Source organism: Gopherus flavomarginatus, chromosome 8, assembly GCF_025201925.1.
Source record: "Gopherus flavomarginatus isolate rGopFla2 chromosome 8, rGopFla2.mat.asm, whole genome shotgun sequence".
In the NCBI taxonomy this organism is placed as follows: Eukaryota; Metazoa; Chordata; order Testudines; family Testudinidae; genus Gopherus; species Gopherus flavomarginatus.
The window spans coordinates 66,052,555-66,066,628 of NC_066624.1; the positions used below are offsets into that span (position 1 = coordinate 66,052,555).

The 14,074-nt window shown below is 46.8% G+C and overlaps 1 protein-coding gene across 6 annotated transcripts; it reads left to right on the forward strand.

The window, feature by feature from the left end:
* The first annotated feature begins 4,425 nt into the window (after positions 1 to 4,425).
* Positions 4,426 to 13,445, forward strand: NEU2 (neuraminidase 2). 6 transcript variants are annotated; one of them, XM_050965273.1, is made up of 5 exons: positions 4,450 to 4,502; positions 6,010 to 6,129; positions 7,430 to 7,560; positions 9,089 to 9,293; positions 10,766 to 13,444. In XM_050965273.1, exons 4-5 carry the CDS (start codon positions 9,093 to 9,095, stop codon positions 11,708 to 11,710), a joined length of 1,146 nt encoding a protein of 381 aa, XP_050821230.1. In that variant the 5' UTR covers positions 4,450 to 4,502; positions 6,010 to 6,129; positions 7,430 to 7,560; positions 9,089 to 9,092; the 3' UTR covers positions 11,711 to 13,444. The 6 variants fall into 6 exon arrangements, 5 of the variants coding, with proteins under 5 accessions (XP_050821231.1, XP_050821230.1, XP_050821232.1 ...); XM_050965275.1 differs by having other exon boundaries at positions 7,435 to 7,560; XM_050965274.1 differs by lacking the exon at positions 6,010 to 6,129 and having other exon boundaries at positions 4,426 to 4,502.
* The last annotated feature ends 629 nt before the right edge of the window (positions 13,446 to 14,074 follow it).

A 14,074-nucleotide genomic window follows, 5' to 3' on the forward strand; every position in this document is an offset into this window, starting at 1 on the left:
AGCCTGAGTGCTCTATCCACAGGAAGGAACACTGTGACCATGGGAACAATTGCCTAAGATATGAGTGAAAATAATTAAGAAAGAAATGAACTCCCTCCCTGAACTGCCAAAAGCCCCTCTTGCCTCAAAGGGCTGGAGGAGCAAGTAATCTTGTGACAATAGGATCCATGCAAATCCAGACTATATTGTTGACCCTTGGCCTGAGTGATTAGGCACTATTTGGGGCCTTGCCAGGCTATCTCTGTTAGGAGGAGAAATTGATGATAGTCAGGTATTTCTGTTGTGAATAGGGTGACCAGACGTTCCGATAAAATCGGGACCGTCCCGATATTTAGACGTTTGTCCCGCATCCTGACCGATCTTTAATTGGGACACAATTTGTCCCGATATTTCGTTCCACCGGCAGCACTCGCCTTTTTTTAATTTTTTTTCCCCTCGCCTCTCCACCGACAGCACTCAGGTTTTTTTTTTTTTTTTTTTTTTGCTCTGCCAGCAGATACCCCCACCACCCGAATGTGTCCTGATATTTTCTCCCTCTCATCTGGTCACCCTAGTTGTGCAACAGCTTTATTTACAAAACATGTACACAGAGTGCTGTTTCCCTGGACACAGTAGGAACAAACAACAGCAGGCAGTTTAATTGCTCAGAAAGGCAAGTTTGTCTTTTCCAGCCAGTCCTGTGCCCCAAGGCTTCCTCCTAGGGCCACATTCACCACTTCACCTTTGACTTCCTCTTGGCTTCTGCTTAGACACACTGCAACCAGTCAATTCCCCAGTCCCTGTGTTTCTGCTTGGTCCCTAGGGAAACCCCAGGCTGCAGGGGCTTTGCCTTGTGCCATGGGCTTTGCCTTGTGCCATAGGCATTGGCTTCTTTTCTTTCAGCTATTGCTACACAAAAGGGCATTTAATTGTTCCTTTATTTAGCCTGAAAGAATGGTTGTTAGCACACCCATCAACTTTACCTAGGTAGATTGTGATTGATGGCAGTCATTAACACCTTCCAACATAACACTAAATGCTAAACTCCCTGCACTGGTATTGCATTTCTAGCAGGTGCCAAAGGCTACGTCTTCACTACCGGCCATATCGGCAGGTAGCAATCGATTTCTCAGGGATTGATATATCGCGTCTCATCTAGACGCGATATATCGATCTCTGAACGAGCTCCTGTTGACTCCGGAACTCCACCAACGCGAACAGTGGTAGTGGAGTTGACAGGGGGAGCCGCGGACGTCGATCCCGCACTGTGAGGATGGTAGGTAACTCAATCTAAGGCCATGTCTACATCTAAAATTTTGCAGCCCTGGTTGTTACAGCTGTATTAGTACAGCTGTATAGGGCCAGCGCTGCAGAGTGGCCACACTTACAGCAACCAGCGCTGCAAGTGGTGTTAGATGTGGCCACACTGCAGCGCTGTTGGGCGGCTTCAAGGGAGGTTCGGGGAACGCGAGAGCAAACCGCGGCGAAGCTGGTCTCCTTTCCCGGTTTGCTCTCTCATTCCCCGAACCCCCGAACAAGCAGGTCTCCTTCCCTGCGGTTTGCTGGGTGGTTCGGGGAACGCGAGAGCAAACCGGGAAAGGAGACCAGCTTCGCCGTGGTTTGCTCTCGCATTCCCCGAACAAGCAGGTCTCCTTCCCTGCGGTTTGCAGGGTGGTTCCGGGAAACGCGAGAGCAAACCGCGGCGAAGCTGGTCTCCTTTCCCGGTTTGCTCTCGCGTTCCTGGAACCACCCAGCAAACCGCAGGGAAGGAGACCTGCTTGCTCGGGGTTCGGGGAACGCGAGAGCAAACCCGGGAAAGGAGACCAGCTTCGCCGCGGTTTGCTCTCGCGTTCCCGGAACCACCCAGCAAACCTCAGGGAAGGAGACCTGCTTGCTCGGGGTTCGGGGAACGCGAGAGCAAACCGGGGAAGGAGACCAGCTTGATTACCAGAGGCTTCCTCAGGTATGCTGGGATACCTGCTTATTCCACGGAGGTCAAGAAAAGCGCTGGTAAGTGTCTATACTTGATTACCAGCGCTGGATCACCAGCGCTGGATCCTCTACACCCGAGACAAAACGGGAGTACGGCCAGCGCTGCAAACAGGGAGTTGCAGCGCTGGTGGTGCCCTGCAGATGTGTACACCTCCTAAGTTGCAGCGCTGTAACTCCCTCACCAGCGCTGCAACTTTCTGATGTAGACAAGCCCTTAGATACTTCGACTTCAGCTATGCTATTCACGTAGCTGAAGTCGCGTATCTTAGATCGATTTCCCTCCCTAGTGTAGACCAGCCTAAAGTCAGTGAATTCAGTTTTCAGCATTTTGCAAGGAGAATATAACTTGCATTGATAATTTTTAATTGAATAGATTTGATCAGGATTTGGCTACACTTGCAGCTGTACAGTGCTGGGAGTTAAAGCTGTCTTCGTACAGCTGTGTAGGGAAAGCAGCGTGCAGTGTGGCCACATTTGCAGCGTTTGCAGCGGTGTTGGGAGTGGTGCATTATGGGCAGCTATCCCAGCGTTCAAGTGGCTGCAATGTGCTTTTCAAAAGAAGGGGGTGGGGTGGAGTGTGACAGGGACCGTGGAGGAGACAGAGAAAGTGGATTTTTGGAGCTGACACTGTGTCAGCTCCCTGCCTTGCAAGTTGCGACCCCTTCCCCCACCCCTCTCTCATTCACTAAATGCAAATAGCCCTCTTTGCTTTTTTCCTCATAGACCAGATAAGCAGCTGCTCTGAAACGGACCCCTCCCTTCCCTCCCGCACACTGTGCTGCTTCTCTCCTCAAGCAAACATTCCAAAGGGATCCCTCTGCCTGCTTCTGCTCGAGCAAACAGTAGCTGTGTTTGTTTTTTAGTTAAGCAGCTCCCGGAGCCCCGAGTTCACAACAAAACAAACAGAGGCATCACAACAAAACAAAGAGTGTTATCTTTACTTAAAAAGCATTATGGGAAGGTTCCGGGGGTCAGTTACAGCATAGTAAGATTAATCACTGTTTACACTGGCACGCCAGCGCTGTTCTCTTTATTCCTCTCATCGAGGTGGAGTACAACCAGCTCTGTAGCCAGGGAGATGCAGCGCTGTATGTGCCTTGCCAGTGTGGACGGGGAATAAGTTACAGCGCTGTAAAGTCACCACCAGCGCTGTAACTCTCAAGTGTAGCCAAGCCCTCAGTCCTTCATTAAGTGTAGCATTTCTTACAGTCCTTTCCACATGAACTCACCAATATTAACTTCTACATTCCTTTTCCCAGTTTTCTTTTCCACTAAGTCGGGAACTACTGCTATATCTTAAGAGGTAGCACCCAAAACTGAACACAGTATCCAAACGAGAGGGCTCCATTGTTCAAATACTGTCATTATATTATGTTCTGGATTATTTTTACATTCCCTTATTAATGCACCCACACATCCTATTTGCATTTTTATTATAACTTACCTTTTTTAAAAAAAATTCTCATTACAACAGTCAGATTTAAGAGCAAAGAAATAAAAAGTGTAGAACAATAGATGTGAAGGGTTCAGTTCTTCCTCTAGTTAATGCCATTGATTGTGACTGAGTCACTCCTGATTTTCATTGGAATGAGTGGAGCATCAGGGTCTAGATTGAGAAACACATTTTTTCATGGATAGTGAAAAGCAGTTTAATAAATAATTGCAGTGTACAATGTGTTGTCTGGATAAACCTCCTTTTTTTTTTTTCCTAGAAAGGTAACTTCCTGGCAGAGAGATGAGTTAGACATGATTTTTCAAAGTGGGCCAAAGCAAGAGAAAATGCACTGTAGGGAACAATTCTGCAGTGGTAGGGAGATGGGATTGGATCTCTTTGCATTTCTCACCCCAGTCCATGTGGGTGCACCTTTCTTCCCATACAGAGCACTACTGGGGTTCCATTAAGGTGCAAGAGTCCATTCTGTTGAAGCTAGTGGCTGGATTAGGGCCACAGTCTTTACTTACAGTAGTGATCCCCAACCTTTTCCACCCTGGGACCTCCTCCCAATAATTGGCATGCACTCCCTGACATTTGGTTGCAACCCTTCTCGGGGCTGAGAACCCATGACTTGTATAATACTCTGGTAAACCAGCCCCAGGTCTCAAGAACACTTTGAAATGAACTGCTATCTAAGAGACTGAATAAACATTACAAAGGGACAACAGGCCCCCAAAGAAAAACATCCCATCTGACTTTTTAGCTATTAACTAGAACCATCCTGCTCCCTCCCCATTATTCCTGTTGAATAACTCTGACTCACATGAATAGCCTAACTGCTACTGCTAGAAAGTTAAATGTCTTTCTTCTGGACTGATCCAGTTCAGCTGGAATGTTTTCTTGTATGTGAAAGTGGTTCAGATTTAACTCTGGATTTGGGTCACTTATTCACACTAACTGCCAATTCTCTTTCTCTCAAAGGATCCTGCCTGGTCTAGTATGTAGGGAGACATCTAGTGGTGAGCCTTCGCTGCACATAACCAGTTTAGTGTGTGTGTTCGCCCCCCCCTCGTGCAGCTTCCAGGAAACGCTGTGGGTGAGGTGTTTCTTTTAATCTATATCCTTCTTACCGGTTTTTCCATAAGGATGAGCATTGTGATGAGTGAGTAATTGCATTAAGCTTTTGTGGAATCTCTTAGGAATGTCATTTGAGCTGCACTCCACCAAAGGTAGAGTAGAGAAAGTGTTGATTTGTTTGTGTAAATGCCTCTGCAGTGCAGGGTGGGCCTTATATTATAGACTATAGGACATGCCTCCCACGGGACAGTGACTTGAGAAGAAGAGCTTAATTAATTGTTTAAGAAAGGACATGCTAGGACAGGTTGGACCCCCTCCCCTCCAGCAAACATGGTATTAAGTTTTTACTACAGGTATGTCTTTCAATTTACAGCCTCGCTAGAAGTCTCAGAGTTAGTTCAATGGTGTGTTAAATTAGGTGCTTTTCCCTTTTCTAATTCAGAATGCTTTTAAAGATCTTGGGGTTGTATTGTGTGACATGTCTCACAAACGGTTCCCCTTTTGCTCTGACTTTAAGTGGAATACACTGGGAAAAAGTGCTGTGCTGGAAAGAATTACTGGCTGCCTGGCTCTTTAAAAAATTTCACGACCTAATCTGGGTTTAGCCCAGACTGTTTCAGGTGGCACACAAATTCTCTTGTTTTGTGAGACTTCTCTGATGGTATGACACAGAAGAAAGAGGTGTATGTCAGACAGAAAGTACTTCCTAGTCCAATATTGAGGTAGAGAGGAGGTTGACTGGATTCCTGTGCTCATCTTGAACATACGCTAGGTACAGTTCCCGAAGGAAAAGACTCTGAATTAGAGTTCTGTGCTCATCTGCAACAGATTCTGGCTTCTCTACATTGTTGGGTTTTTTCAATACTGAATAACAAACATACTTGCTTTCTGCGGCTTTATCTCAAATCCATTCCAGAATGGAGTTTTTCCAGAGCAGAGCCCTCTAATGAGGACAGAGAGAGCACTACTCCCTCTGCATGTTGCCTCCCAGTTAAAGCAAGCTGGCATTTTATCTTAGGCCCAGATTTACATTTAGTAGGAACAAGCTTTTACAGAAGGTGAGGCCAGCAGTGCAGTGTTTGCATTGTTATTTTAAATTGTTCTCCAAGAGAGCTGTGTTACAGCCCACCACCATTCCCCTGCTGTTAAATGGGCTGGCTCTACCCTATAAGCAGGCCACCGGGACTGTCGAAGGGGGCAGAGGGAAGGAGGCAGCCTGTCGAAGGGGGCAGAGGGAAGGAGGCAGCCAGGGCCCCATTCTGATGTATGAATTGGGCTCATTCTGAAGCTCGAATGCAGCATTGGTCCAGTCTCTGTGTTAATCCATTTTGCTCTCTGGATGTGCTGGATACAGTCACTTTGTCCTGGATCTCAGGGTACTTGAGGCACTTGTCAAACTTCTGCATAGCACCTTGAGTGACACTTTCCCATGCTGCCTCTGCTTTGATCCCTTTCCCACTTCTTAGTTAGCCTGTGCCTCACTTTCTCTCATCTCCTCTTTCTCTTCTTTTTGCCCCACCCTACAGATCCTCAACTCTGAGAGCTACCTCTAGTGGCCAAAAGAGAAAGTGCAGGTGCAATCCTTCCTCCTTGCTGCTCTGTAGGTGACAGAGTAACATCAGGGACGAATGTGTGACCCTCAGCAGGTGTGTCCATCCTCCGACAGAACCAGCACAGCATGTTTTACAGCTTGAATTCTGCCAATGCCAGGAAAAGGACTTTCAAACCTTCCATGTAGTCCCTTGTTGGGATTTTGTGTTTTATTTCTCCTTTTCCCAAGAGGATGCATTTCCCCCAGTTTCCCTCCTACTGCAGTGCCAATGCTGTTCCCTTTAAGAGGGTGTGACTTCAGTGTCAGGAATTCTGGCTTGAAAAAGAACTAACCCTGTACTAAAAAGCTTTACTGTAAAGAGCATAAAGCTTATTAAGAGAACCTGGCGGCTGCTACTTTGCCAGGCAGTGCCACAGAACAGGACTAGAGGAATCACCCTCTGAAGTTCAGCGAAGTAGAAAGGCTGAAGGCTGTTTACAGATAAATTTCAGGGTAAACTGCAACGTCTCTGTAGTCTCTGATCTTTCCTCTTTCTTTCCCACCGATGCTGTCCAGGGGCCCTAGACTTGCTGCCAATACTGCAGCAATTCTCAACCTTTTCCACCCAGTGACCTCCTCTTATGTCCTGGGACAGCCCCTCCTGTTTGCCAAATGTGGGAAATGCAGGGGGGCTGTGGACCTCTGATACCTGATTGTGACACAGGTTGAGCACCCCTGCGCTGCTGCACGTGGAGGGCACTGAGCGCAGTGGGACTAGGTACATGTGCAATGAAGAACAGGTACTCAGATGCTTTCCTCTGCCTTTAACCCAAAGGAAGCTCCTCTGTTCCATCTAACAGAACATAGGGATCCCTTTGGAGTGGCGCTGTGCTGTGCAGAAGAGGTACATTGCAGTGTGGGCTCCCCATATTCCAGCCCTTCTGTGCGGTAGAGTTGTAACAGTTCTGCTGCACATGGGGCCCCTGCATTTCAGCCATGTGGGACAGGATTTGCCTGTCTGGAGTAGACTTCTTTCTTCATAGTCATTGGTCTGGATTGATGATGATTCTGCTGCTTGTAAGATAGCTCTGCAAAAGGCACAGTTGGTCTTAGATTAATACAATATAGTCCAAACAATTTCTGCCTATCAATGCTAGTTCAAAATTCTCACAGTGTTTTCAAAGTGTGAAAGTACACACGCATTCTTTGCCTATATTTCCTGCAGTGCAATGGCTCATGATCAGCATTGCCCCTTCAAGTCATGATAAAATGGGCCTATGTAGTGCAAAGTGGGGGATAAAGCTTACTGAGTAAATACACCTGCTGAGTTATTGATAGTCTCGCCACTGTAACGACTGTCAGCAAAAGCTGCACAGTTAGACAAGCTGCTAAATGCATCTTCTTTTCTCTTGTAGAGCAGAAAAACTCAGACTGCTCCAGATTACTCTCCAGGTGGATGAAGTGCTCTTTCTGATTCTGCAGCCTTATCAGATAACTCCATTGTACCTACACGTACTACTAGAAGAGAAAGATCTCCTCAGAAGGGGTATGGGTCCTGCATGTGAATAGTAGCACTTCCAAAGTTGTGTGTGTAAGTGGATATGGCACTCCCTCATTGAGAGTGTTGCAAGAACCCACTCAAGTAGGAGGCACTTTGAATCCCTTCCTCGGTGTAATGTCTCCTGCTTCCTGCCACTCCACCCACACACACACTGCTTCAGAGCCCTGGTTCTCCTTTATGCAGAATTAACTCCACTGAAGTCAGTGGATTTGCACCAAGGCAGCACAAGGGGGAGAAGAATCTGGAATGTTCATTTTGTTGCAGGGTTACATGGAGCAAAACCACTCAATACCGGCCCACAGACCCTACAGAGGCTGAGTTCCGAGCTTGTGATGCACAACCATCTTCCCCTGCATCCCTTTGTGTTCTCTTCTCTCGCCAGCCCTCCCATCAAATAAGTGATACAACACCTCTGCTCCATCATGGCACTGCCAAGTGCAGAGTCATAGTGGCAAACCCATTATTTACTATTCTGATCATTCACTTGTTGCTTGCATTAGTTGAGGGTCCTTTGCTTTTCCTGTCCGTGCCCCTACCATGGCTAGAAAACCGCATGACCCATTGTTCCACAACAGTAACTCCACAGACCTATCACTCAGGGTTTTTTGTTTACAAATTAAATTCAGTAAAGTCTCCCAGGAGCCTGAGCTGGTCCTTGAGTCTTGACTCATATGTTCTGGAGAGGGCTGATTGGCTTTCCACATCCTTGGTCTTCTACATCCTTATTAGAAACATGGAGATCCTGCTCCCAAGTGATCGCCACCCTCTAGTTCTCTAGCAGCAGCTCCCACACCTTGCACTCCTAAGTCCTGGGATGCAGCTCGCTGACCCTCTTGCTGACAAGCACTGAATGGGACATCCTTTGGAACCCAGCAGTACTGCTCTTCAGTCTGCTGTTGAACAAGACTAAGTACCCACTTTTCGTACAGTACTCTCAGCCCCTCCAGCCTCACATGGTACAAGACTGGTGCCAGGAACAGTCTGGGTCGTGGTCAGCTTTGTAGGGTTCAAAGAGCTCATGTTTGGGGAAGGGCTGTCTTTGGCTTCTGGGACGTATCGAGGTGCTGTCTGGAAAAGAACTGACCCTGTTTCTATGTTGGCTTTTGGAAACATAATGAAAAACCACAATAACTCTTTGGGGAAAATATTGTAATGCTTCACTCCCACCAGTCCTCTAATTCGAACAAAGGCAGCCTTTGAATTTCATTAACTAAAAGGGTTTGTTTTTATTTTCTGGGCACAATTTAATCAATTAATTAAATGTGCTTATTTTATTCCATTCCAGTAAAATCAGCCAGGCCCTTTACTCTCAGTGGCATGGCTAGGATTATATGAAGTGGTTTGTACAGAGAGGCAAGGGGAAAGAGAAAAAGCCAAACAGGGTTGCAGAAAGTGCATTTCGTGGGTCCTCTGTCTGCCAGTGCGGAGGGCTGGATCAGCAAGCAGCCAATGTCTGTCTTTCATGCTGTGATAGGTAGATCAAACCATGACATGTTTCTCCCCATTCCCACAGCCTAATGGCTTCGCTTCCTGTCCTACAAGAAGAGACGTTGTTCCGAAAGGGATTCTGGAGCTACCGAATCCCAGCCCTGCTCTACATGCCGCAGTCCTGCATCATCCTGGCATTCGCCGAGGAGCGGGAGGATGAGGTGGATGAACATGCCAAGCTGATAGTAATGCGCAGAGGCACATATGATGGGACTGCCCACCGTGTTCAGGTAATGCACATTTCATTAAAGCTGCTTTGGCTCTGGTTCACTTTCTTAGGGGGCAGTACACTGGGTGCAGAGCCGGGACAGGGAATCAGAGAGATGAGTGTGCAATAGGCTTGCTGGGGCACCTTGGCATCCCCACTGTGGTTCAGGGAGCCAGCCAGAGAGAGATAGGAACAGATGGGCAGCTGGTATGGATCCAGAGACTTGAGAGAGAGAGGCGGGCTCTGGCGTAAGCCTGGTGGGAGATGGTGAAAACAGGAGGTAAATAATAATTTTTCATCCTATTGAAACAAATTTCTAGTTTACAAATAGTCAAAAATTGCTACACCCCACAAAAGTGTGTATGGGATGTGTATATAGTAACTGGTTCATGTGTGTAGCCTATCAAAGTGAATTGGCTAACTTAATAATTCCCTGGTTAATGATGGCTAGGCTGGTGGACGGCTGGTGGACAGCTGGGGGCAGTTGATGCTCAATCCATTTGTAATAACTTCTAACAACTGCAAATATATTAAAATACCGTATGTGTGGGATTATACCCCTCTCCTCTGGTCCTTCAGATGTGGCTTGTTGTCTTAGATCAGTGGTCTTCAACCTCTCTTCATTTGCGGATCCTTAAAAATGTTCAAATGTAGGTGCAGCCCTTTTGGAAATCTTACCCATAGTCTGTGGACCCCCAGGGGTTCATGGACCACAGGTTGAAATCACTGTCTTAGATTGTAAGCTCTTCAGAACAAGCCCCTGTCTCTGCCTGTCACAATTGGGGTCTCAGAGCACTACAGCTATATAAATATTTAATAATATTGGCTCATGTAACCCCACAATAATTCAGTTAGATAGGGTTCAGCTGGTCAGAAAGAGACTTGGTGATTTCTGTCTGCATGCTGAGGTTTATTGAAATAAAAATGCACAAACCCCACAAAGGAAAATATTGGTTAAATATTCCAGGTAAAGACAAAGGCTAAAAATTATCAATCAACGGCTGTACTTGGGAATCATCTTCTAGTTGCAGGTGCAACTAGTCCAAAGACTAGACGACCCTTGCGGTCCCTTTTAGCTCTATGATTCTGTGGCCATGCTTTGTGTTGTTAAATATAAACAAAAGACTGAGGGAATTGGGACTTGTGGGATCTGTACCCCAGCTCTGCTTCTGACTTTCTATCTCTCTTCAGGCAAGTCGCTAAGCCAGTTTTCAAACATGGATGACAAAAGCTAGGTACCTGACTCCATATTCAGGCATCTCAGTGAGATCTCTAGGTGCTTGGCACCTGTGAAAATCAGTCTCATTATTTAGTTTTCTGAATAACACAGCAAGTCAGTGGCAGTGCTGGGGCATAAACCATTGACTTCCAGTTCCCTGCTCTAGCCACTAGATTTGCTTCTTCTGCCTCTTGTTTCTGGCCTGTATGTTTTATACAAGGATCCTTCCTCTGTATTTTTATTTATTTATTCCTCTTTGCACTCCCATGTTGCAGTGGACCAAAATGGAGACCATTGTCAATGCTCAGCTGGAGGGCCACCGCTCCATGAACCCATGTCCTGTGTACGATGAAGTCACTGGGAACCTCATTCTATTCTTTATAGCTGTCCCAGGAAAAGTCTCTGAAAACCACCAGATCAAGACAAAGACCAGCTTGGTCCATCTGTGCCAGGTCACCAGCACTGATAATGGATGCTCCTGGAGCCCTGCTAAGGATTTCACTGAGACTGTCATTGGCACAGCACACAAGGACTGGGCCACCTTTGCGGTGGGACCAGGCCATGGTTTACAGTTGCTCAATGAGGCTCGGAGTCTTGTGATTCCTGCCTACGCCTATCGAATACTTGACCCTGGGAAAAAACCCTCCCCATATGCATTCTGCTTTGTTAGTTCTGATCACGGAAAGACCTGGGCAATGGGGAACTTTGTGGCAAAGGAGCATGTTGTGGAGTGCCAGGTAGCTGAAGTGCACAGCCGAGGAGAAAGGGTGCTGTATTGTAATGCTAGAAGCAGCCAGGGAGCCAGAGTCCAGGCTGTGAGCTACAACCATGGGATGGATTTTGACAGTGGTCAGCGGATTGAGAAGCTGGTAGAACCTCCCCATGGCTGCCATGGGAGTGTTATTGGCTTCCCAAGTCCTGCTAACGTGAAGTCAGGGTGTCAGGACACCTGGGTGCTCTACTCTCACCCCACAGACCCAGCTGGGCGGAGAAATTTAGGAGTGTACCTCAACAAGTGTCCCTTAGATCCAGCATGCTGGATAGGACCCACTCCCATCTTCAAGGGCTTGTGTGCTTACTCGGATCTGCAGCACATGGAGCGAGGCCCTGATGGCTCCCCGCTGTTCTGCTGTCTGTTTGAGTTTGGCACCAGCTCACAATACAAAGAGATCATCTTCCTTATGTTCACTTTGAAACAAGCCTTTCCATCCGAGTGCTGAGCTGCAGTGGACAGGCCCATTCAGTGTCCGTCTGAGAACCACCTTACCTGACACTTCACTGCCATGTCTTACCTATCAGCAAACGGCTTTTATCCCCTGCCTTTGTCTTGGCTGAGATGGACTGCTTTTCTTTTGCTCATTCCTCCTCCACCCCTTCCTGCCTGGCTGCCTTTTTCGGCACTGAATAGCAAGAGTGAATGTGATTTTCGTATAGCACCATTCAGACTCATCAGTGCAGCCAGTGTATGGGCAGACATGGTGGCTATTACCTACTCAACAATATTTAATAGACTGCCTGGGATGCTCCTCTGAAGTGGACATCACTGGTATCCCCTGTGCTTTGCAATAATGTCATCCCTACTTTGCCCCTTATCTCTCCCATGCCCCTGTCTCTGCTGAAATCCTTCTCTAGGCCATCAGCACTTTGTGTTCTGAAAAATGCACCTCCTTGCTCTCAGTTTCTGGGAGTCAGGATGCTGTGGCCAGATTGCTCTTTTTCTCATATCATGCTATGCCATCCTCTGTCCTTTTCCCTGGCTTCCTAACCATTTCTGGATCATAGAATCATAGGACTGAAAGGGATCTCGAGAGGTCATCTAGTCCAGTCCCTGTGCTTTTGGCAGAACTAAGTAGTATCTAGACCGTCCCTGACAGGTGTTTGTCTAAATTGCTCTTAAAAATCTCCAACGATGGAGATTCCACAAGCTCTCTAGGCAATTTATTCTGCTGCTTAACCACCCTGACAGATAGTTAGGAAGTTTTTCCTAATGTCCAACCTAAACCACCCTTGCTGCAATTTAAGCTCATTGCTTCTTGTCCTATTCTCAGACGTTAAGAACATTTTTTCTCCCTCCTCCTTGTAACAACTTTTTATATACTTGAAAACTGTTACCATGTCTCTCCTCAGTCTTCTCTCCTCCAGACTAGACAAAAAACAATTTTTTAAATCTTCCGATAGGTCATGTTTTCTAAACCTTTAATAATTCTTTTTGCTTTTCTCTGGCTTTCTCCAATTTGACCATGTCTTTCCTGAAATGTGGTGCCCTGAACTGGAAACAAGACTCCAGCTGAGACCTAATCAGCTCAGAGTAGAGCAGAAGTAGTTACTTCTCGTCTCTTGCTTACAACACTCCTGGATCCAATTCAGGATTGCCCTCCTGGAATTCAAGACCTTCCATGGACTCGCTCCAGTCTAGATAATATCTACCACCTGGTTGCTCATGCTCCTCCAATCTCAGCCTCCTCTCCTAGGTGGCTATTTCTCTTGCACTGCCCCATGAAGCTGGATTTCTCACCACCAAGAAAGCCTTAGTCACTCCCTCTCTTGCAATCTTACGTGGTCCAGCCTGTTCCCTTTCAAACATGGGGCTAGCTCCAGTAGATCACTTGCAGGCAGAAGACCAAGTCTTAAGGCGGGGGAGAGGGAATTTGGCCTGCACCAGAACTACAGGGTTAGGCCCAATAATTATGGCCACTAATGGTAACTTCAAGTTTACTATGTTGGGAAGGGAGGTGCATGAATGTCCTATTAAACCAAGGAGTGGGCCGTAAACCATCACAGTTGTAGTGTTTCCTGAGAATTCTAAATAAAAGAGGCTGGAGATTGCTTTTATAATCTCTGGCAAACCCAGGTGGCTAGAAAGCATGATTATCATTATTATAAAGCACAGTCTGTGTACGTGGCCCTGTAAAAGAGGTGCAGTGTGTCAAACCGATAATGGGTCCTTGCCCCAATTGGCTCACAAGAACATAGTGTAATACAAGCAAACACAGGCATGAGCATATTCTTGCCAGAAAGACTTATGAAGTAGATGGATCTTCAGGTTTTTGAAGGAAGCAACCTGGCCTATGGTGAGTCATAGGGTTACAAGGGACCTGCAAGGGTCATGTACTCTAACCCCCAAAGGAGTAAGAAGTTCTTTTAGATATGTGGGATGGTGTGAAGGCAGGTACAAAGTTGTCAGGAGACAGAGGGAGTGACCAGAAATGAATCAACAGCAAACACCAGGGAAGGGAGGGCAGAGGTGTAGGCTGGGGTGGAAGTATGGAGAGAGATGAAAGTTTTACCCAGTTCTCTGGACAGTATTCTGTTTCTGCAGAAAGATGCAGTCCAAGGTATTTGCAGTATAACAGACTGGGTGTGTGTGTGTGTCCATGCAATGGCTCCAAGGGAATCATATTTATCTGCTTTATTAGTGAGGTAAAGTATTTGCTTTTGGGGGCTCTAGCAGGGCCTTTCCATGTCATTTAGAGCAGTGGCCCATGTAAGACTGTGTCAGGTTGACACTACCATTACCTGTTGGAGTTTCTGCATGCTTGAGTGCCCCTCTTGCTTGCTTCTTATTGTGTTCCTGGCTTTTGGAA

Coding starts and splice junctions, on each gene's coding strand:
- NEU2 (XM_050965274.1), top strand. CDS start 9,093: ATGGCTTCGCTTCCTGTCCTACAAGAAGAGACGTTGTTCCGAAAGGGA. Junction 9,294..10,765: donor GGACTGCCCACCGTGTTCAG/GTAATGCACATT, acceptor CCCATGTTGCAG/TGGACCAAAATGGAGACCAT.